The sequence below is a fragment of the Kogia breviceps genome, chromosome 15 (assembly GCF_026419965.1).
Source record: "Kogia breviceps isolate mKogBre1 chromosome 15, mKogBre1 haplotype 1, whole genome shotgun sequence".
In the NCBI taxonomy this organism is placed as follows: Eukaryota; Metazoa; Chordata; class Mammalia; order Artiodactyla; family Physeteridae; genus Kogia; species Kogia breviceps.
Window position 1 is genome coordinate 50,527,039 of NC_081324.1, and position 20,094 is coordinate 50,547,132.

Genomic DNA, 20,094 nt, shown 5'->3' on the forward strand with positions numbered 1-20,094 from the left:
TTATTTTCAAGCTTCCACAGTACCTGTTTGAATGAGGACACGGGCAGACCCTACAGGATCCGTGGACAGCGTTCCCATAGTAACCCTCTTTGCAGCGCTCACAGTGTTCCCCGGCAGTGTTATGCTGGCAGTTCTTGGGACGGATAAAGAGTAAAATTAATAACAGCCTATTACCTTTACTGCTATTGAGATCATTGTCTTCTTAATTACTCACACAATTATAACTCACATCTGCTGACACTACAGAGTGATATTGGTTTTGCTAACCACATGCTTTTCCTATCTAGCCATTGATTGTTGGTGCCAAAAAAAAGCAAGTGCCCTTCTGTTAGCTATTTGGTGTTACCATCGGGAGGCAGGATGAAATGAAGTGAGACCAGCTGGGTTCAAATCCCACTCTAACATTTAGTAGCTGTGGGATCTTGGGCAAGTCCCTTCACCTCTCTGGGCCTCAGTGTTTTTTTTTTATAAATCAATATTACTGGTGTGTGATTTATATACAATTCTAATTTTCTTAAAATGTACAGTTAAAATAATACCCACTTTCCAAGGCTGTTGGATTTGTGGGATCCACAGAGGAGTCTCTCAGGGGCGGCAGATGAGGGTGCTGGAGGCTTCCTTGACTTTGCTCGGCTGCCCTGACTCTATCAGAAACATCTGTTCTTTTGAACTAAGTGTTTACCTTTCCACATTAGTTTCCTTTCTTTTATAACCCCAAATGACAATTTTAAAGAAGAACTTCCTGGAGAGAGCTATTTTAGTCCTGTCTCTACTTAGTTCTCAGCTGAAAACACTGGGGAAACAAGAACGTGGAGAAACAAGAATTGCAGTGAGGCCGCCTGGATCCTACGAAAAATCCCTCTGAACTCTGGTCCTTTATGGGGGCACAGGGAGAGGCGTGTAGAAGGGGGTTAGAACATGAGTCGCTTGATAAAGTCCCATAAGAATGTCTGAAATGCCCCTCAACCTCACGTGAAAGTATCTGCCCCGGAATCTGTCTTCATCAGTCCTGCAAATTTGAGGCATCTGCCTATCAGGTTTCCTTGTTTTACTGTGAATAAGTAAATGAGTGAATGAATGAATGAATCCATGTCCACTCCCACAGCATGTGCTCTCTGAACTCTGTGGGACACCAAACATCTACTGGGCACGGACTAGATGCCCAACTATGCTAGGTACCGGGGATGCAAAGAAGAATCAGTACCCTGACTCAGGGGTAGATAGAAGCCTGTGAATAGACATCTTCAATACAATGTGGGAAATACGATGCCAAACGTGTGGCAGCATGTCATAAGCGCTGGAGGGGCCTCAGGGGAGGTGATGATGCCTGCGTGGGGGACAGGAGAGGAATGAGCTGGGTGGAGAAGTGTGCAAGGGCATTCTGGGCACGTGGATTAGTGTGCACAGAACCTCGGTCCTGCAGGAGCACAGCGGCGTGTGTGGGCAAATGCGAAGCAGTTGGTATTCCCCAGGGTGAAGTGCAAGGGGGCGGGGAGGCGGCTGGAGAGGCGGCAGCGCGCAGATCAAGGGGGCCCTGAGGCCGCCCGCCCCGAGGAGTGTGGACCTCTGGCTGTGAGCCTCAGGGGAGCCCCGAGTCAGCTGTGAGTTTCAGATACCTCATCCTGGGGGCAGGCGGAGACAGGCTCCAGCAACAGGGAATAAAAAGGAGGAAAACTGAAGAGAGAGGATGAGACGAGAAAGGGGAAGGGACTGGGAATGGAGGGGAAGATGAGGGGTGACTGGGCACAGAAGGCAGGGGAAGTGGGGAGACGGCAGGCCAGGAGAAGAGGGAGAGGCAGGGCCTTGGTGGAGAGAAGGGAGCCCGTCATCAGAGCTCCCTCCAGCCCACAGCACCCACGGGATGCATCACCACCTCCAGCTCCCTCCCCACTGGACACACACTGCTTTACTGGACAGGGATTGGGCTGGTTTCTTTTCACACGTCAAAGCTTATTCTTGAAACGACAGGGAGATTTGCACATGTGTGAAGGTCCCAGATTTTTACATTGACTCTGGACCTTGAGAGGCAGAGGCCAACCTGCAGGTGGTCCCATCTGCTAGCGGAAGGTGCTTGGTTTCCTCGTTTCTGTTCTCTGAGGATGAGGGCTGCATCCTCAGCTCCCACACGATGGCCACGACGGACAGCAGTGCCAGCACTCACTGCCTGCCACTGAGCGGCACCTGTGTGCCTGTACACGTGTGTGTACGTGTGTGCAGGTGCATACATGCATGTGTGCACACAGGTACATCCCCCCACGAGACAGCAAGACTCCTGAGACTAGGGATTATGTTCGATGGTTTTAACCCCCAGCACCACTTTTTTGCTCAGTCCCTCCCACAAGAGCAAATACTCAGGAAGTGTTCCCTGAATGAATTGTTTCTAGAGGCTACATGGCCACTGGGGACAAGTGTAGACGGAGCTACAAAGAAAAGGGGGAAAGAAAATCTTGTTGTTTGATTAAAACATGAATTATGACTCTCACGAGTGATCTTTTCACCGGTGGCTGAACCACAGAGAAAACTCCCTTTTTTCTTGGGCAGTTTTTATAAAGTGGACTCGACATCTAGCAACGGTTTAATGACAAGATAGGTATCTTTCATGAAATTGTCTACCTGTGTTACACACATCATACAGTATGAAACACAAACTATTATATGAGATACCTAAGAGCTGGAAGACAACATCACCCAACACCTTTTATTCCTTTTGAACTTATAAGGTTAAAATCCTACAGAATATTCCACCAGGCTCTTTACAACAATTTCCTGTCCTGGCCTGTCCCATCTTGCAGAGGAAGCAGCTCCCCGGGACATGCCGAACGCACATAAAATAGTCTAGGAACTCAAAGAGCTGAAACACACTCTAGTTGCCTTACACAATGCAGAGGAAACCTGCGTCAGGAGAATATATTTCCAAACAGCACAACAGAAGCGGGGGCTCTGGTTTCCTGGGGGCACTAGTGAGCTCTCCTTTCCTTGGAACTGTCTGTCCTCCCTCTAATCGGGGAGGCCCTGGCTACCAGGGAGAGGATCTCTGAAGACAGGGAGGAAGCCGGCAAATAAAAACTGTTCTGCGTCAGGACGCATGAGAAAGATCGCCTGAGAATCTAATTTTCTAACATATTCCAAAAGAAGATAGTTTTCCGGTGGCTAAGTTGTAAACCACTGGGACCCCCCTCTCCTGTCTTCCCCCATAAACCCACTACCTTGGCAGCCGTGGCGGTGAGTGAGTGGGTGCCCTCAGCCCTTCTTAGCATCTCCTCCTCCTCTCATTGCTTTCTGGAGCTACCTGACAGCAATGAGGTCTCCTCTCGCGACCTCCCGTCACCCCAACAAAACTGGGGTCCAAAGTAGTAGCTCTGGTTTATTATACCCTAGCAAGAGTTAAGCCCCAGGATCTACCCACTACTATCATCTAATGAGAGAGATTTAGAATCTAAGGTATAATTTAATTGCTCAGACAGGTGTTCTCTGACGGCACACGTTAACATGGAGGGAAAAGTGAGTGGGAAATAATTCAGCTTGGTTACCTGGAGACCCCTGGGTTCACAGGGCAACCTTTATCTAGGGTTTGGTAGGAGGTGCGACATTTGATCTCAGGGCCTAGTAGAGGGGGATGGGGAGACATAGCTTGCTGGTAGCATTAGAGCATCAATTTACTCACAATGCATATTCCCGAGCCATCCTGGCAGCGATTTGAATGTCCGTTGCAATTGCAGGGAACACACCGTCCAGTATATAAGCCTTTGTTATCCCGATAGTATCCAGGGCTACAACCCTATTTTTCAAACAGAGCATTCAGTCAATACAGAGAAAGAAATTTATCATCCAAAGCAGGTGACCATTCTGACTGTCAAGGATTCACCTTTCTATCTTTGCTCCTTTAGTTGGTATGTGAATTTCTACTTCCAAATGTGAGCCAGGTCCACTTGCTATTTTGGTCAGCTTCTCTGTTGTTTTCACACCATGGTTGGTGTGTGTGTTGGTGCCCGCGTTGGAGACGTGTGGTGGGGAAGTCAGAGCAGGGGGAGAGGTGGGGGGCGGAGTATGGACGTAGGATGCCTCTCTCCTCCCACCAGTGGTTTTGAGGGCCAGTGGAGGGGTGGAGTGCCGAAAAAGCAGAGGATCAGGACCTCAGTCCTTCGGGGGGAGGACCTCTGAGCAAATCCCTTCAAGTTCAAGTTCTCTTTGGGTAGCCAGTCCCTCTCCAAGTGTGGGTTTGGGCTGGGGGGGGAGCAGTATGGGAGGAGGAGGAAAGACGGGGTTTCACTGGGATCTAGACAACAGTGGCAGAACCAGTGGGACCCTTTCACTTTCACTCACTGGTCTATGGGCTACAGGGAACCCCAGGGAAAGCAACCAGCTTGCATCCTAGTACAGAACTTGGCAAGGATGTTTGGTTCCGATTGAACACCAAGACCCAGCCTGAGGAAATCTCCTGAGTGTGGTCTCCTCTTGTTCAATACTGCTTCGATTAATTCTATCTCCACTAATTGTCTCTTTCCAGTGTAACACACGTGATTATTTTTCATGTGGATGAAAAGAATTACAGTTTTCTTTTGACTAACGGATATATTTTTTAAAGATTCTAGTGAAGAATGTCCCCAGTAGAACAAAAAGCAAGTATCATTATACCAGCCTTTAAAAATTATTTAGATCTCTGTCTTTAAAGAGAATGATAGGCATTTTCTTGATTTTGGCAGAGCCAATCAGTGCACTGATTAAAGTCAGATGTTATGCCTAGTTTCTTTCATTGATCTCCTATACAGCTTTTTTTTAAAGCATCAGGAAAAATTAATACTTCAACATAAAAGATCATCTTTTATCTAATCTCTTTAAACAGCACGTACGTCTATGAGACTCTGAGGTTAAAGTCAAGGGAAATCTGCTCTCATTCATCCATGGCCTTAAAGGTCTCTAGCTGGCCAGGTTGGGGAGAGGAAGAAGCCAATGTGCTGGGGGAGAAAGAAGCTCACATCTTCCCTAGGGTGGAATATTCCAGTTTTGGCTAGAAGCTCCTTCCAAAAATGACACGATGCCAAAACGTACACAATAACAATACTATAATTTACAATATAATTTTCCCTTCAGCTATTAAGAACCATGTTTAGGCAAAAGAATGCATTGCAAAAACTTAGATTACTTTATGTGTTCTATGAATAGGCTTGTCTAAAGGAGAATCCAAATATGAAAGGAATGTTCTTGAGCTGAAAGCACGACTGAGAGATACATTTGAATGAAATTCAGCCAGTGGTGGTGTGATGGTATCTACAATCTCTACTAACAAGGGACAAGTGCCTTATAATTATCACCATATATCACATTACATGCTTATAAAATAATCCAATTTGGTAAAGAACAAATTATCCAAATAAATAAATATATCTGGTTTGATTATGACATGTCCAGTAAAAGCCTTAATTAAATATGCTTTTGGGGGGGTAGCATGGTCTATCCTGGATAAAGGAAATCACCCATCTTAATTTGCTCTGGATTAGAAACAGAAAAGTACACTCTGCGAGAGTTACGCATCATGTGATTCTCAGAACGTTTGTCAGTTACTGAAATATAATCATTTTCTCACCTCTATAAGGCAAACAAACTCCAGATTTAACATAAAATGCCGTTCAACTAATTAGATTGTACCGACGACTCATTCTAAGTGAAAATGAATGTATCCTAATATATTATTTCAGTAAAGAAGCTTTGCAACTAATCATTTTCTTAAGTGATAATTTTTCAGGATAACTTTTCCAATAAACGTTTGTAGTACAAATGATAAAATTATGTCTCTATCAAGTTTCCAGGGCTACTTCAGCAGCCATAGGATCTATTTCTCTGTGAATATACCTGTACCATCCAGGAAGTTTAAAGACAGTGAAAGCAGAATTTATGAGTGTCTAATGTCTGGCAAATTGAAGCATGTCTGTTAGGTATTATAGAAAACTGATCTCATCACTTTCTTAAAAAGGGATTTCACTGATTCTCATGGTTAACTTTGTGGGTAATTTCTCTCCCAGGCAGAATTCGGAAGCCTATAGGCAACAGACTCTTTTGTCCTGAGGCTTGGGTTACTCTCAAAAGGACACAAAGTTTCATAGATATTAACATCCCACAGGCATCCAAACTCTAGCTGTCTCAGCACTTCCAGGTGGGCTGAGGTTTATAGGATTTGTGGTTAACAGCTCAGGAGAGAATCTGTCAGGCATCTTAATAAACACCGCCTGTCAACGGGGTGGGGAGCCATCAGTCCTTCCTCCAGCCCATCCACTCCTCACTGATCACCCTAACTTAAAACGTCACAGAGCTGGGAACCCTTCCCCATCCCAAACCAAAATGTAAAAGGGACGTTACCTGGCTGGGTTTAATCTCCACATAACTTGCTTGCCGTTGGCTTTGACCGGGAAGCTGAGGAAGCACTACCCTTTGCTGCTGTGAATTGTATCCCAGACACTGCCCCAGGGCTGCCCCAAAGATCCACAGCCATCCCGCACTCCGGGTGGACCCCCTCACTGCCGGGGGCATCCTGGTCTCTGGGTGTCCTGCTGGCTGCACGCAGACCTCTGCCTCTTCCTCTTATACCTGCCCTTCCTGCTCAGTGCCCAGGCCCGGCTGACTCAGGTAAGGCAGGCCGTCTGCGGCAGGAGGCCCCACCTGTAAACTTCACCCATGAGTCAGCTTGTGAGAGATCGCACATAACAGTCCCCCGGGGAAGCGCGTCGCTCTGTAATTCCTGCCAGGTGGGGCAGGCATCACCTTCTACCCACCTCACCCCCCAGACAGCACAGGCCGCTGTAAATCATAGGCTGAGTCATGCGCCAAGGACACGCCCTGGCAGAAGGGTGGTAATCCAGAGGTCCCTCTCTTTCCCTTGGGCTCTGAATTTCTTTTAATCGGGCTAGAAAAGAGGGAGAAGGCAGGGGGAAGAAGAATAGAAGCACCTGTGGACTAAAAGCTACATGGCAGGAGTCCTGAGAAAACCGCGGTGGGTATATTATCTTTTAACCTGCAAAATATAATTTTAACCTGCAAATATGCTGTATTTGCAGGTTAAAAAAGAAACTGACTTGCAGATCACCTTGGGGTTTTCTGCAATCCAGGGGTCAGGATGGAAAGTGAAGGATGTCACTAAATCCACATCGGAGGCATGTCTGGAATTCTCAGAATGACAATGCTTGCTATCTCCTGTTAATTGTACCAACCACTGTGGTTTTTTTTCCCACCACTCTTCAGCAAGAGAACATTATTTGCAGTTTGAGACATGAAATGGTTTCATTTTGCGGCAACTTTTAATCACTTGAGGACAGTCAGGTTGACTGGTCTCAAATGAGGATCTGCTGTGAGCTGGAAACTTGGACTGCAATTTCCTTTGAATAATCAGGATATTCAGTGGACTATAACTGTTGGGGGTGGGTGGTGGAGGGAGGCTCTGGATTAGAGAAAGGCTTGAGACCGTGGGTCAGCTGCTGGGAAAGCAGTGGCCCACATACTGGGATGCCCATGGGCGGGGTCTTTCCTGCTTCCCAGAAAGTCCAGATTTCTGCAAGCCTCAGGATCCACCGAGCTTCTGTGGCTTTCCAATGGATTTTGAGACATTTGTGATTTCTTTTTCATATTTAATACCTGCATGTGGTCCAGGTAAGATAGAAGCTGGAGCCCAGCAGAAATCTGTTCGATGGTCAGAGGGCCCCAAATCATCCAGCAGTGCTGGACAGCAGACAGGAACACCAACCACAGGAGACCCTGGGGGGATTTTATGGTTTGGGAGCATTTCCTACCTGACATGAGTCACCTGTGTAGTCAGGGGGGCAGGCACACATCTCTACACTCTGTGCTCGACGTCCACTTCCTGTTTCTGAGGCCTCCTCCAGCCCCACCCCGCTCAGGGTGAGCCGCTGTGTCTCAGTGAAGTAGAGGCCCCGGAGACGCACACCTTGCAGTCTAGACAGCACCATCATCAACTCTTCCCGAGACACGGGGGCACCGCTGCTGGCGCGTCTGAAGTTTCCCTACATGTGAAAGCAGAGAGGCAAGGGTCCCCCTGTGGTAAGGTCACTCCCAGGGCCTTCAGAGACAGCCAGCCAGAAGGAATCCAATAGCCATTTAAAATGCATCAGGGGAAAAAATAAATAAAATAAAATGCATCAGGAAAAATACTAAAATAAGATAGGTAAGTAGACACAGTGGATTTATATTCAGAAGTCACATGTCCCGGGTTATTTCCAAGAAGGGAGAAGGCCAAGAGGAAGGGGGAAAAAAATGAAGGCAGGAAATAAGGAGCAATAAAATGAAATCAGATTTCCCAGTGTTAGGCTTATTGTAAAATGCACTTTTATTTGTGCAAGCAGTGAGAGTGAGAAAGATACAGGAGAGAGACATGGAAACTGAATAAGTCACACAGCTCAGATCATTCATTAAATGTTCATAATTGTGATAGTACAATCTTTTCTTGCACACAGACATTCATATTATTTTATTTTTATGATGGTAAATAACATGTAACATATAATTTACCATCTTAACCATTTTTAACAGTAGGGTACAAGAGTGTTAATTATATTTACATCATTGTGCAACAGATCTTTAGAAGTTTATCATCTTGCAAAACTGAAACTCTGCACCTATTAAGCAATAACTCCTGTTTCCTCCTCCCGCAGCCCCTGGCAACCACCATTCTCCTGTTTCTATGGATCTGAGTACTTTTTAAAAAATATAAATTTATTTATTTTTATTTTTGGCTGTGTTAGGTCTTTGTTGCTGTGCGCTGGCTTTCTCTAGTTGCGGCGAGCAAGGGCTACTCTTTGTTCCGTTGCACAGCCCTCTCATTGGGTGGCTTCTCTTGTTGCAGAGCACGGGCTCTAGGCGCATGGGCTTCGGTAGTTGTGGCTCACAGGCTCTAGAGCGCAGGCTCAGTAGCTGTGGCGCATGGGCTTAGTTGCTCCGCGGCATGTGGGATCTTCCCAGGCCAGGGCTTTAACCCGTGTCCCCTGCATTGGCAGGCGGATTCTTAACCACTGCGCCACCAGGGAAGCCCTGAATCTGAGTACTTTAAATAACTCATACAAGTGGAATCACACAGTATTTGTCTTTTTGTGACTTGCTTATTTCACTTAGTGTACTGTCCTCAAAGGTCATTCATGTTCTAGCATGTGACAGGATTTTCTTCTTTTTGAAGGCTGGATTATATTCCAGTGTATGTACATGCCACATTTTCTTCATCCATTCACCTGTCAATAGACATTTCAGTTGCTTCTACCTTTTGGCTATTGCACATAGTGCTGCAAGGAACATGGGTGTGCAAATATCTTCAAAATCCTGTTTTCAGTTCTTTTGAACATAGAGTTGACCCTTGAATAATGCTGGTGCCAACCTTATGAGCAGTCAAAGTTCTGCGTATAACTTCACAGTTGGCTCTCCATACCTGTGGTTACAAATTTGAAAAATCAAGCAACTGCAGATCATGTAGTAGTGTGCATTTACTGGAAAAAGATTCAGCCACTTTTCTTGAATAAATGCTTTTCAGATTCCACAAGCCTTTGGTTAATTGTCAGAGTTCTAAAACAGTTGATTTTGACCATTTCTGCCACACTGCTTTTATGGACGAAAAACAGGTTCTTCACCATTTTTGCTGGCATCACCTCTCTCATATAAACAGAATGACATAATAGATGGGCTTTTGTGTCTTGCTTCTTTCCCTCAGTATAATGTTTTTGAGGTTCATCCACACTGTGGAAAGTTTCCATACTTTGTTCCATTTATTGCCAAATACTATTCCATTGTATGTGAGGACCAGTACAGAAATGTTACAATGTGTCAGGGAGTTCAAGGTACTTGAAAAAGTATCACCTTGAGGATACATGTACTAATCCTCATTGGATGTATTTAATAATATAATTGGAACTCTCTAAAGGAATAATGGTAACCATGTAGGTTTAATACAATGCTTTATAATTTGATGAGCTTTCCTTTATTTAGCTATATTATTCTTACTTCTTTTGGTGTTAGATGTTTTTGTGACTTTTCTTTTTATTCACCCCAAGCATTTGTTGGACAGTCACCAGGTCCCAGGCACTGAGTTTACAAAACAAGGATACTTAGGTGTAAAACAGGAGAGACAGTGGTAAGTGCCATTAAGATGGTGCAACAAAGCCCTGTGAGGATGGAGCCCTGTATATTTTATATAATTTATACATATATATATATATATATATTTTTTTTTTTTTTGCGGTACGCGGGCCTCTCACTGTTGTGGCCTCTCCCATCGCAGAGCACAGGCTCCGGACGCGCAGGCCCAGCAGCCACGGCCCACGGGCCCAGCTGCTCCGCGGCACGCGGGATCCTCCTGGACCGGGGCACGAACCCATGCCCCCCACATCGGCAGGCAGACTCTAAACCACTGCGCCACCAGGGATGCCCCTATAATTTATATTTTTAATTTAGATATCTAAATTACATTTATGTAAATATAGTTAATATTTTAAATTCATAAAATAAGTCAGGAAAACAACTCTTTGAAAGAACTAAATCGTGGGACAAAAAGGCTCATCAAGAAGAATTTCATGCTTGCTTTTCCATTACCTCTACCACCTGCACTCGCCCATGATGCAGCCGGTCTGGCCGGGGGCGATTCGGCCCCTCATGGATGACAGACATGTGCTGACCCTGTTTAAAGAAACACACGAATGTGTTAGTGGCTTGGTTGGGATATTTTGAGGTTTATGATTGATCTAGGAACAAACGTCTATGGATCTGCATTACGTGAGATGCCCGATTCTAAAAAAGCGGCTGCAAAATGAACTGACTGGCAAAAGCAGTAGTAACGTGTTAATGGAATAATAAGCCCTAACACGGTTCATTTTCACAAATAGGAAACCAGGAAAATTCTTTTGACTGCAAGTGCCTTAAAAAGGTGGAAACAGTTTTTTTTAAAACATGATGCTTTGTAGTCAATGCATGAGGTGCTGGTTTCCTTACTACCTACAGGACCACATGGGTAGCGAGAAAGTGCTCTGCGGGGTGGGTTAGTGGGGAGGGCGGGGAGGGTAGAAGGTTGGCGGGGCTGCCTGTGCAGGCTGCATAGATAGGGAGCAGCAGAGCGGGAACGTGGCGGAGGAATTAGCCCTGCAGCCCATACCCTGCAGGACCCAGCCCTGCTCACTTAGCCTCCACACGCCCGTCCCCATTAGGGTGGCTCTCAAGGGTCCAATGGAGGGTCATCACCCAGAAGCAGCACTCTCACCCCACACCCACACACACAAGTACAGCTTTTCTTTTGTAGCCCCAAACCCCAAAGGGTTTCATTCATTAGAGCCAGTTTTCAGGAAGAAAAGCATTATCTACGATCACTAACTGAAAACCTTAATCTAAGAAACATGCCCATAGGCTTTTAACTTCAGTGGTTTGGAACAAAGCAGCGGAGTAAATGTTTCATGAGCCTAAATTACTTTCCATGTTTGAAGATAAATTAAGAAGAAATTTTGGTCAGCACCTCTCCATGAATTCCAAGAGCCTGCATGACAATATAGGCAGTAAACTGTAGGCATGCTAATGGCCTGAATTTGAGATGCTCTGCAAAAATAATGGAGCTGAAATACAACATGTCATGACAGTATTTTTATCGTGGAACTATTTTTCCTTAGACTATAACTCTAAAATCTTGAGTGCTTCCTTTTCAAGTTGTTTTGCAAAGGTTCCTTTGAGAACCTTTTAAAACAACAGTTCAATACACTTGGGTGCCAGTAGAGACAAAACACAACACGGCCATGCCCGAACACAAAAAGCTACCAGGATGTGAGGCCCTCATCTGGGATAAGGCGTGTGGGATTTTCCAGTCCCCTCTTATACCGTGAATGACACAAGAAAACCCTTCAGGAAGTTGGAATTGCATCGCATTAATTATAACACAAGTTCAGGCTATGGCACCTCACCCCATGTGCGAGGTTCTGTACATTGCAGGGGATTCAATGCAGGATGTGATATCACCCCTTACCTCAAGGAAATTTTCCAGATTGCAGTTCTGGACTGCGTGCCTGGCACATAGCATGCGGGTGTCACTTCTCAGAAAACCAAAGGGGCTCCCCACTGTCTACCTCAGGCCAAATTCCTCATCATGGCATTAAACACCTCCCTTCCTACCCTTCCGGGCTTGTTTTCAATGGCCCGGCACATGCTGATAACACAGCCAACTTGGACTGCTCACCCCTGGAGCGCTGCTCCTCTGCCTAGGTTCAACTTACTCTCTGCCGGGGAAAGGGAAGGGTGTTTCTCCTCTCACGCTCATTCTTAAAGGCGCGGCTCAAAACTAACCTTTTCCATGAAGTCTTCTGAGGGCACCGACTACATAAGCCCCCACTTGGACTCCAGCTCCCACAGAGTCTGGTCTGAACTTTGTCTCAAAGGCTTACTGTTCAGTGGACTGTAGGTCTTTGGTCGTTTCTCTCATCTCCCCTCCTGGTTACACTTTTTTTTGAGGACAGGGATCACCTGTCCTTTATGAACCCAGCAATGTGACTTTGCAAACAGGGAGGTCTCAAAAATGTTTGTGAGACAAAATTGAAAGATAGAAACATAAAACAAGTTTATGATGAGGCAGTGATTGTGAGACTCCAAGTGAGAGATGGTTAAGTTCTTTGGAAGGGAAGAAAAGAGAAACCATCTGGGGCTGGGATGGTCAGGGACCAAGGATCCTGAGGAGGTGCTACATGCTCTAAACTTCCCTTTGAGTTTCTACAAAATATTGGAAATGACTTAATCCAAACTTTCTGTAGGCCACTTATCAAGATGTCCTAAAATTGGATTGGCACCAATTGCAACCACCACTTTCTGCTACTTGGGTCGTGTTCTGACACCTACGGTGAGCTGCACATCTGGCTTCTTTTCCAGAAGAACCATGTCACCAGGCAGTCCAAAGGACTTGATTTGGTAGGTGAGGTAGCCACCATATGAGGAAACCTGAAATTGAAACAGTAGGATTAATAGCACAAACATTAAAAGAGAACATGGCAACATTAACTCATCTACGAAGTACACTGGCACATAGATCTGGAAAGCTACACAATCAGCCTGTCAACAATGGTCATTTCTACTGAGTGGAATTGAAGATGGCATTTCAACTTGCTACTTTACACCAATTAAAATGTTTAATATGAACATGATTGAGTTCTACAAGCAAGAAGATACTTCTGTTAAAAAGAAAAATAGTCACGCAGAAACAAATAAGATCCTTTTATTCTAGATGATGACTAAACCAAAATGTCTATGTAATCCACGGCTATTCTAAGAAATCTAGGCCATTGCTTTCCTATTTAATGGAGAGACTTGGTTAATATCGATCAGTTACAAAATGAACCTCTAAAAATAAATTGTCAAAAGAAAACTTCCCCTGAGGGCAGATGGTGAATATTTCCTAAGTGATTCTGCATTGTCTTGGATGCATAAGCCACGTTCGCCTGTACCCCCAGGTATATGGGCCTCCTCTCAGGGCTGCCTCCGCAGCATGATGGTGGTGGAAACATGGAGGTGGATGATCATGGTTTTTTTTTTTTTTTTTTTTTTTTGCGGTACGCGGGCCTCTCACTGTCGTGGCCTCTCCCGTTGCGGAGCACAGGCTCCGGACGCGCAGGCTCAGCGGCCATGGCTCACGGGCCCAGCTGCTCCGCTGCATGTGGGATCCTCCCGGACCGGGGTACGAACCCGTGTCCTCTGCATCGGCAGGTGGACTCTCAATCACTGCGCCACCAGGGAAGCCCCGATCATGGGTTTTTTAGACAGCGACATCACCTCTGGTCCTGATATCTCCCACCCTTAAAGTAAAAACTGATCAAGAAGGAAGGAGTGACTGACGGATGGAAATCAGAGGCAACATCATCTCAGGGAAGGCAGACAAAATACCCTTACTGGAGACGCAAATAAACTGGAGCAGGGAGAAGGGGCAGCCCTTCAGGGCTCCCAATCCACTGAAGTTCTTCCCTAGAATCTATAGCCTACACAGCTTCACAGAGTTATGACCTTAGAACCTGGAAGTATTCCAAGGTAACATCTTGAATCATCTTATTGAGATTAAGTATTGCCTTTTTAGTGGACTGAGGAGGTTAAAAATATGTCTACATATTCTTCGATATTCTTGCTTTCAAGAGGTGGAGCTTAATTCTCCTCCCGGAGTGTGGGCTGGGCTTTGTGACTGGGTTCTAATGAACAGAATATGTTAGAAGTGAGGGTGTGTCATTCCTGAAATGAGGTTACAAAAATGTTGTTCTCCCTCCCTGTCTCTCTCTCTCTCTCCTTCTCTCTCCTCTCCCCTCCCACCCACCTCTCTCTCTCTCTCTCTCTCTCATTTGCTTTGGAGGAAGCCAGCTGCCATGTCACGAGGACCCTCAGGCAGCCTATGGTGGGCCTCACGTGAATAGGAATTGAGGCCTCTGACCACCAGCCAGCCAGGAACACTGGCCTGCTGACAACCACGCCAGTGAGCTTGGAAGTGGATCCTCCAGTCCCGGATGCCTGCAGCCCTGGCTGCCATCTTGACCACAACCGCATGAAAGACCCTGAGCCATCCCACTCCTGGATTCCTGATCCATGGAAACTGGGCAAGAAAATAATGGCCTGTTGCTTTAAGCTTCCAAATTTGTGGGTCATTTGTTAGCCAGGACTAGATGACCAGTAAGTACAGGGCTCGCCATGTGGACGTGAAGAGGCATATCACATGAGGGAGAAGTGGGGTTATAGGAGAGGAGCAACATATCCCCTACTCAGAGGTCAAAATCCATATAGTCCTTCAACCTGAAGACAGAATCAGAGAGCTCAGGCTGACAAGGGACGAACATTTAGTCATGGTAGATGTGAGACTACGGCATTGCCTGGGCTGGGCTCTGTGAAATCCACCCCTTCTCCAAAGCTCTATCTTGGGCCACCAGGTGCATATGTCACCTGAGGATGTTCCTATGGGATGCTCACACTTCTGTCCGTATAAACGAGTGTAGGCGGTCAGATCCTGGAATAATAATTTACGCAGCAAAGGAAAAGCAACTCCTTTATAAGCTCCTCAAGGAGCGACTAACCACACGTGACTCCCAGTCTCCCAGTTTATCCCTCTCCTCCCCCTTCCCCCCTTGGTAACCATAAGTTTGCTTTTTACATCTGTGACATATACACACTACTACGTATAAAATAAATAACTAATAAGGACTTACTGTATAGCACAGGGAACTCTACTCAATACTCTGCAATGACCTATATGGGAAAAGAATCTTAAAAAAGAGTGGGTATATGTATACGTATAACTGATCCACTCTGCTGTACACCTGAAACTAACACAACATTGTAAATCAACTCTACTCCAATAAAAATTTTTAAAAAAGAAATAAAATGTATTCATAACCACACGACTCTACTGATGAAAGCCGTGCTGTCACTGGATCCTGTGGTTCTTTTAATAAGCTCATGAGTCACTTCTCAGCTTTTGTTTCCCTGACAAGGGGCCCTTCTTCTGCTTTAAAACAAAGCATTCTCAGCATTGGCTGAGGAAAGCATACATGTGCCATTCGAGGCAGATATTATTTAAATGGTTATTTCCCCAGAGGAAATTTCTTTGGCATTAAGTGAAAATCAGGAAGAACCTGGTGCAGGATTTCCTTTGCTGGTGAGCAACCATGTGGGCCCCTGAGGCCCGAACATCCTCAGCCTCTCTATCTTCTGCATTTGTGATTAACTTAAGTTCTTCAGTTTTAGTAACCTGAACTTCTGGAACCTTCCTTCCAGACATCCAGTAAATGATGCCCGTGCAGCAATGGAGGAGGTCCAGCAAGAGCGCGGGAGAATAGCAGGACATGGTTACCTTGTCTCCCAGGTAGGAAGCAGGGGCGACCCACGACGCGCTGTGAACCGTCGAGGGCAGCTCCTGGAGGTCGGCCACCACGCTGCTGCTGCCTGGGTTGAAGGAGACGGGGATGTCCACTCCGTCTGCCGTCTCCAGGCGCCAGCCCATCATATCCACAAACTGAAACACAGAGGCAATGGATGGAAACGTGTGCGCATGGCGATGGTTGAATTATGCAGAGTAGAAAGAGCTGTGGGGCAGCCACCTTACTTCAAAGGCTTCCCTCCGGTATCTCCTCTCGTGTCTGACTCCAGTGAGGGAGTCCACTCCCACTCAGCCCCCACCTGACCCATCGCAACTAGGAATTCTCAAAGGGTAGTGACCAGATGTACGTGGGACTTATCCTTGTAGCCCAGCACCCATCCTGGTTCCTGACATTTAGTAGGTGTTCAAAAAATATTCAAATAATACACAAATAAGGGTGTGAATAATAACTAGGGCGGTGGGCACATTTTAATGGTGAGCGCCTTAGAAAATGTGATGTGGAATACAGTGGACTTCTGTCATTATTTTTCTCTAAATGGAGCATCAAAATTATTATTATTTCTAAATATTTATTTACTTATTGGGCTGTGTTGGGTCTTAAGTTGAGGCAGGCAGGATCTTTAGTTGCAGCATGAGAACTCTTAGTTGTGGCATGTGGGATCTAGTTCCCTGACCAAGGATCGAACCCAGGCCCCCTGCATTGGGAGCATGGAGTCTTAGCCACTGGACCACCAGGGAAGTCCCAAGGAGCATCAAAATTAAATATTCCCCAGATCACAAAGGAAGCCAGGAGTTAAATTATGAGGGGAAGAAAAAGAAGGAACTGACAAGACAGAGTCAGAATAATGCTTCCGGGTTCCCCTGAGGGTAAGAAGAGGAGACTTCAGGGTGGATTTACAAACTAATTTTTTTTTTTTTTCCAATTACAAGCCTGCATTCCTTTCAGGAGGCAGGCAGTAAAATAGAGAAAATAATCTTTCTTGAATACTTGTTGGACATTAAGACATGTCACACAAGAAAGCAAACATGAGAGTAATGGTTCATGGAATCATGAAGGCAACAAAAGTTTTAGTTTTCTGGAGTTACTTTTAAAAGTGGCTAAAGACAAGATGTGGTTAAAACAGGTGAGAAGGAAAGTAAAACAGGAAGACAAGCAGATAAGAAGAAACGAGGGGCAAGAACAACTAACTCCATTTATTCAATGAGTTTTTATTGAGCATCTACTATGTTCCAGATCCTGCTCAAGGCACTGGGATTGTATCAAGGAGCTTACATGTGAGTGGTGGAGAAAATAGATACGCAATAAACAACCTTTAGAACTGTGATACATGCTATGAAGTACACCGAGAAGGGTGAAGCCACAGAGTGAGGGATGGCATCTCTAAGCACTTGAGACACTTGAGCAGAGAGCTGATGAACTGAGGGACATGAGGACCTGGGGACACAACACTGCAGGCCGAGGACCAGCGAGCACAACGCTTAACATTCTAACCAAGCAAGATGCTACAAACCCCACAACCCTTCACGTTTCATGCCAATGCACTACTTCCTCATTCGGAAGTACTAAATAAACACAAAAGGAGTCTAATGCCCGGCCTACCTTAGCTCTTCTCTTATGGGAGCTGTGACAATGATGACTGACTCCGAAACAAAAGCAGCTGGTACAACCTTTGGGGTTCGCTGGGTCCAGGTAGAATGACCCTTCCTGACACACGTTACATTCTGTACCTTCCACATTTTCCTATTGAAGAAAAACATGAAACGAGAGATCATTCCTTCTAAAGGTTCTCTGACTGAAGAGAGCTACGTGCACAAATTAAGTATCAACATAAGAAGATAGAACATGGATGCTAACGAAGCATCCAAAGTTACATGGCTGTTAAGCTTTTTACCACATTAATTATTTAAACTCTTATACCATGTACAAATGGAAGAGAGGATTTCCTAGATTTCATAAGATGCCCTTTGGCAACCGGAAGGTAGAGAAAGAGAGCCAGAAAGATTCACAATATGGGGGGGGGGACAGGTTCATCCCACTTAGTACCACTTTAGAACATCCACTGGGACTCGGGAGCTCTCCTACGCCCTGCAGAATGCCTTGGAGCACAGATGATTAACCTGGGGTGCATGGGACAGGAATAGGCTTCAGGGGAACCCGCACACCTTGAAATTATAGACAAATGTTTGTGCCGATTTTTCTGAAGACAGTATATATCTGTCATCAGATTCTTAAGGAGGTCTGTGGCCTCTTCCAAGGACAAGAGGAGTGCGGGGGCGGGGGGGGGAGGTCTTCGCTTCTAACTATTTCTATCCAATAAGAATGACTAGAAAATGCCACAGTCATTATGGAAATCTACCTTGGGTCAATCCCATTTCCTACCGACTTTTATACAATGACTCAGCATGAAGACCCTTCACAATGGTCAGTGGTCGACGTGTCCAGCGTTGCACATTCCGTCTTACCTTGCAGAGACAAGACCCTGTCCCCAGGTCACAGGCTGCTGGCTCAGTCCCATCTCTGTTGCATTGGCAGGGGAGGCACTCAGGGAAGCGGTAGAAGCCGGAAGCACACCGGTCACACTGCCGCCCTGTGATTCTGGGCTTGCATCTGTACTTAAGCAAAGAAAGCAAACGTCCTCGTCATCTTTCTACACACACTTCTAAAGCCGACCTGCACTGCCGCAGAGCAGTTGCTGTATGAAGCCAGTTAAATAGACACAGGGCCCGTCCATGGGGTGCTAGCGTCCAAGGCAGAATGGAGAGAAGCAGATACAAGGCACTCACACAAAATAGCTCAAGGTGACCATCATCCTGATGATGAAAGGGGTCAAAAGTTTTAAAATGAGGGCTTCCCTGGTGGCGCAGTGGTTGAGAGTCCGCCTGCCGATGCAGGGGACACGGGTTCGTGCCCCAGTCCGGGAAGATCCCACATGCCGCGGAGCGGCTGGGCCCGTGAGCCATGGCCGCTGGGCCTGCGCGTCCAGAGCCTGTGCTCCGCAGCGGGAGAGGCCACAACAGTGAGAGGCCCACGTACCACCAAAAAACAAACAAAAAAAAGTTTTAAAATGAACAGGTCCTGGGATGTCATGTACAGCATGGCGACTATAGTTAATAACACCGCGTTGCATATTTGAAAGTTGGTAAGAGAGTAAATCTTAAAAATACTTATCATGAGAAAAAAAAATTGTAACATGTACGGTGACGGGTGCTAATTAGACTTACCGTGGTGATCATTTCACAATGTACGCAAATATCGAATCATTATGTATACACCTGAAACTAATATAATGTTACATGTCAGTTATACCTTAATTAAAAAAAAAAAAAAACAATGACCATCATTGATGTGATTCCAAGGGCCAGGCTTGGTACTAGGCTCTGGGGTGCACAGAAGGACACAGTCGTCGGGCCTGAGAGCTCTTAAGATAAGTGTTGAGGTGGAAATGTGAACGATATACACACAGGATCTAAACAGGGGTTAGAGGGCCAGCTCGGACCCAGCATCCCTGGGGGAGGTGATGCCTGAGCTGAGTGTAAAAGGCCAAATGTCCCGGGGTAGGAGGTGGGGCAGGCGTTCCAGACAGCAGGAACAAGGGGACACGGCTTGGCATGTGCAGGGAACACAGCGGGTGCTCCTGGAACAGGGGTATGAGCAGGAATGCTGAACCATGAGCCTGGAGAGGCGGGAGGGGGCCGGCTCATGCGGACTGGCCATTGTGACACCGTCCCGGGGCCCTGGAGCGAGGGGCTGAGCCCTGCACGCTGAAGGCGGACTGGCTGGAGTTCCACCGCAGCTCTCACATGTGTTAGAGACAGTGTCTCAGCAAGTTATCCAACTTCTCAAGGCCTTGCTTTCTTGTCTGAGGGAGATGGGAAGCAGTAGCCGCTGCCTCCCAGGACCACCGTCATCTTGAAAAGCTTTCAGAGAGGAAGGAGGGCGGCTGTCTGTGTGTGAAGCACTGAGCTGAGATCGGTTCCACAGCAGGTAGATGAGGGGGCCGAACGCGGGCAGAGGTTCTCAGTATGGATGGGGGGGATGGGTTCCAAACTATCTTAGGGTGAGGATGCTGGGGCTCGTCGTGGTCTGGGTGAGGGGACAGAAGGCAAGGAGAACCCCCAGTGGTCTGGCTGGACAGTGGACAGGGAGGGAGGGGGGCAATGGCCTGTGTGGGGCTGGGCTCCAAGGAGGCTCCAGGGAGCTCTGAGCACAAGAGTGGCTGAGAAAACACTCGAAG

General features: G+C 46.3%; 1 protein-coding gene across 4 annotated transcripts in view; it reads right to left on the reverse strand.

Moving 5' to 3' along the window:
• LAMA3 (laminin subunit alpha 3) overlaps positions 1-20,094 on the reverse strand; it is a 239,848-nt gene that overhangs the window by 71,802 nt on the left and 147,952 nt on the right. For 3 of the 4 annotated variants that reach the window (XM_059040920.2, XM_067015192.1, XM_067015185.1), the window contains 8 exons: positions 18,323-18,467; positions 17,460-17,600; positions 15,833-15,994; positions 12,853-12,951; positions 10,579-10,662; positions 7,779-8,009; positions 3,665-3,778; positions 24-133 (listed from right to left, as the gene is read on the reverse strand). In XM_059040920.2, the coding sequence (XP_058896903.1) occupies positions 24-133; positions 3,665-3,778; positions 7,779-8,009; positions 10,579-10,662; positions 12,853-12,951; positions 15,833-15,994; positions 17,460-17,600; positions 18,323-18,467 (1,086 nt within the window). Of the gene's footprint in view, positions 1-23; positions 134-3,664; positions 3,779-7,778; positions 8,010-10,578; positions 10,663-12,852; positions 12,952-15,832; positions 15,995-17,459; positions 17,601-18,322; positions 18,473-20,094 lie in introns of those variants that run through there. The other variant, XM_067015186.1, reaches the window with a different exon arrangement.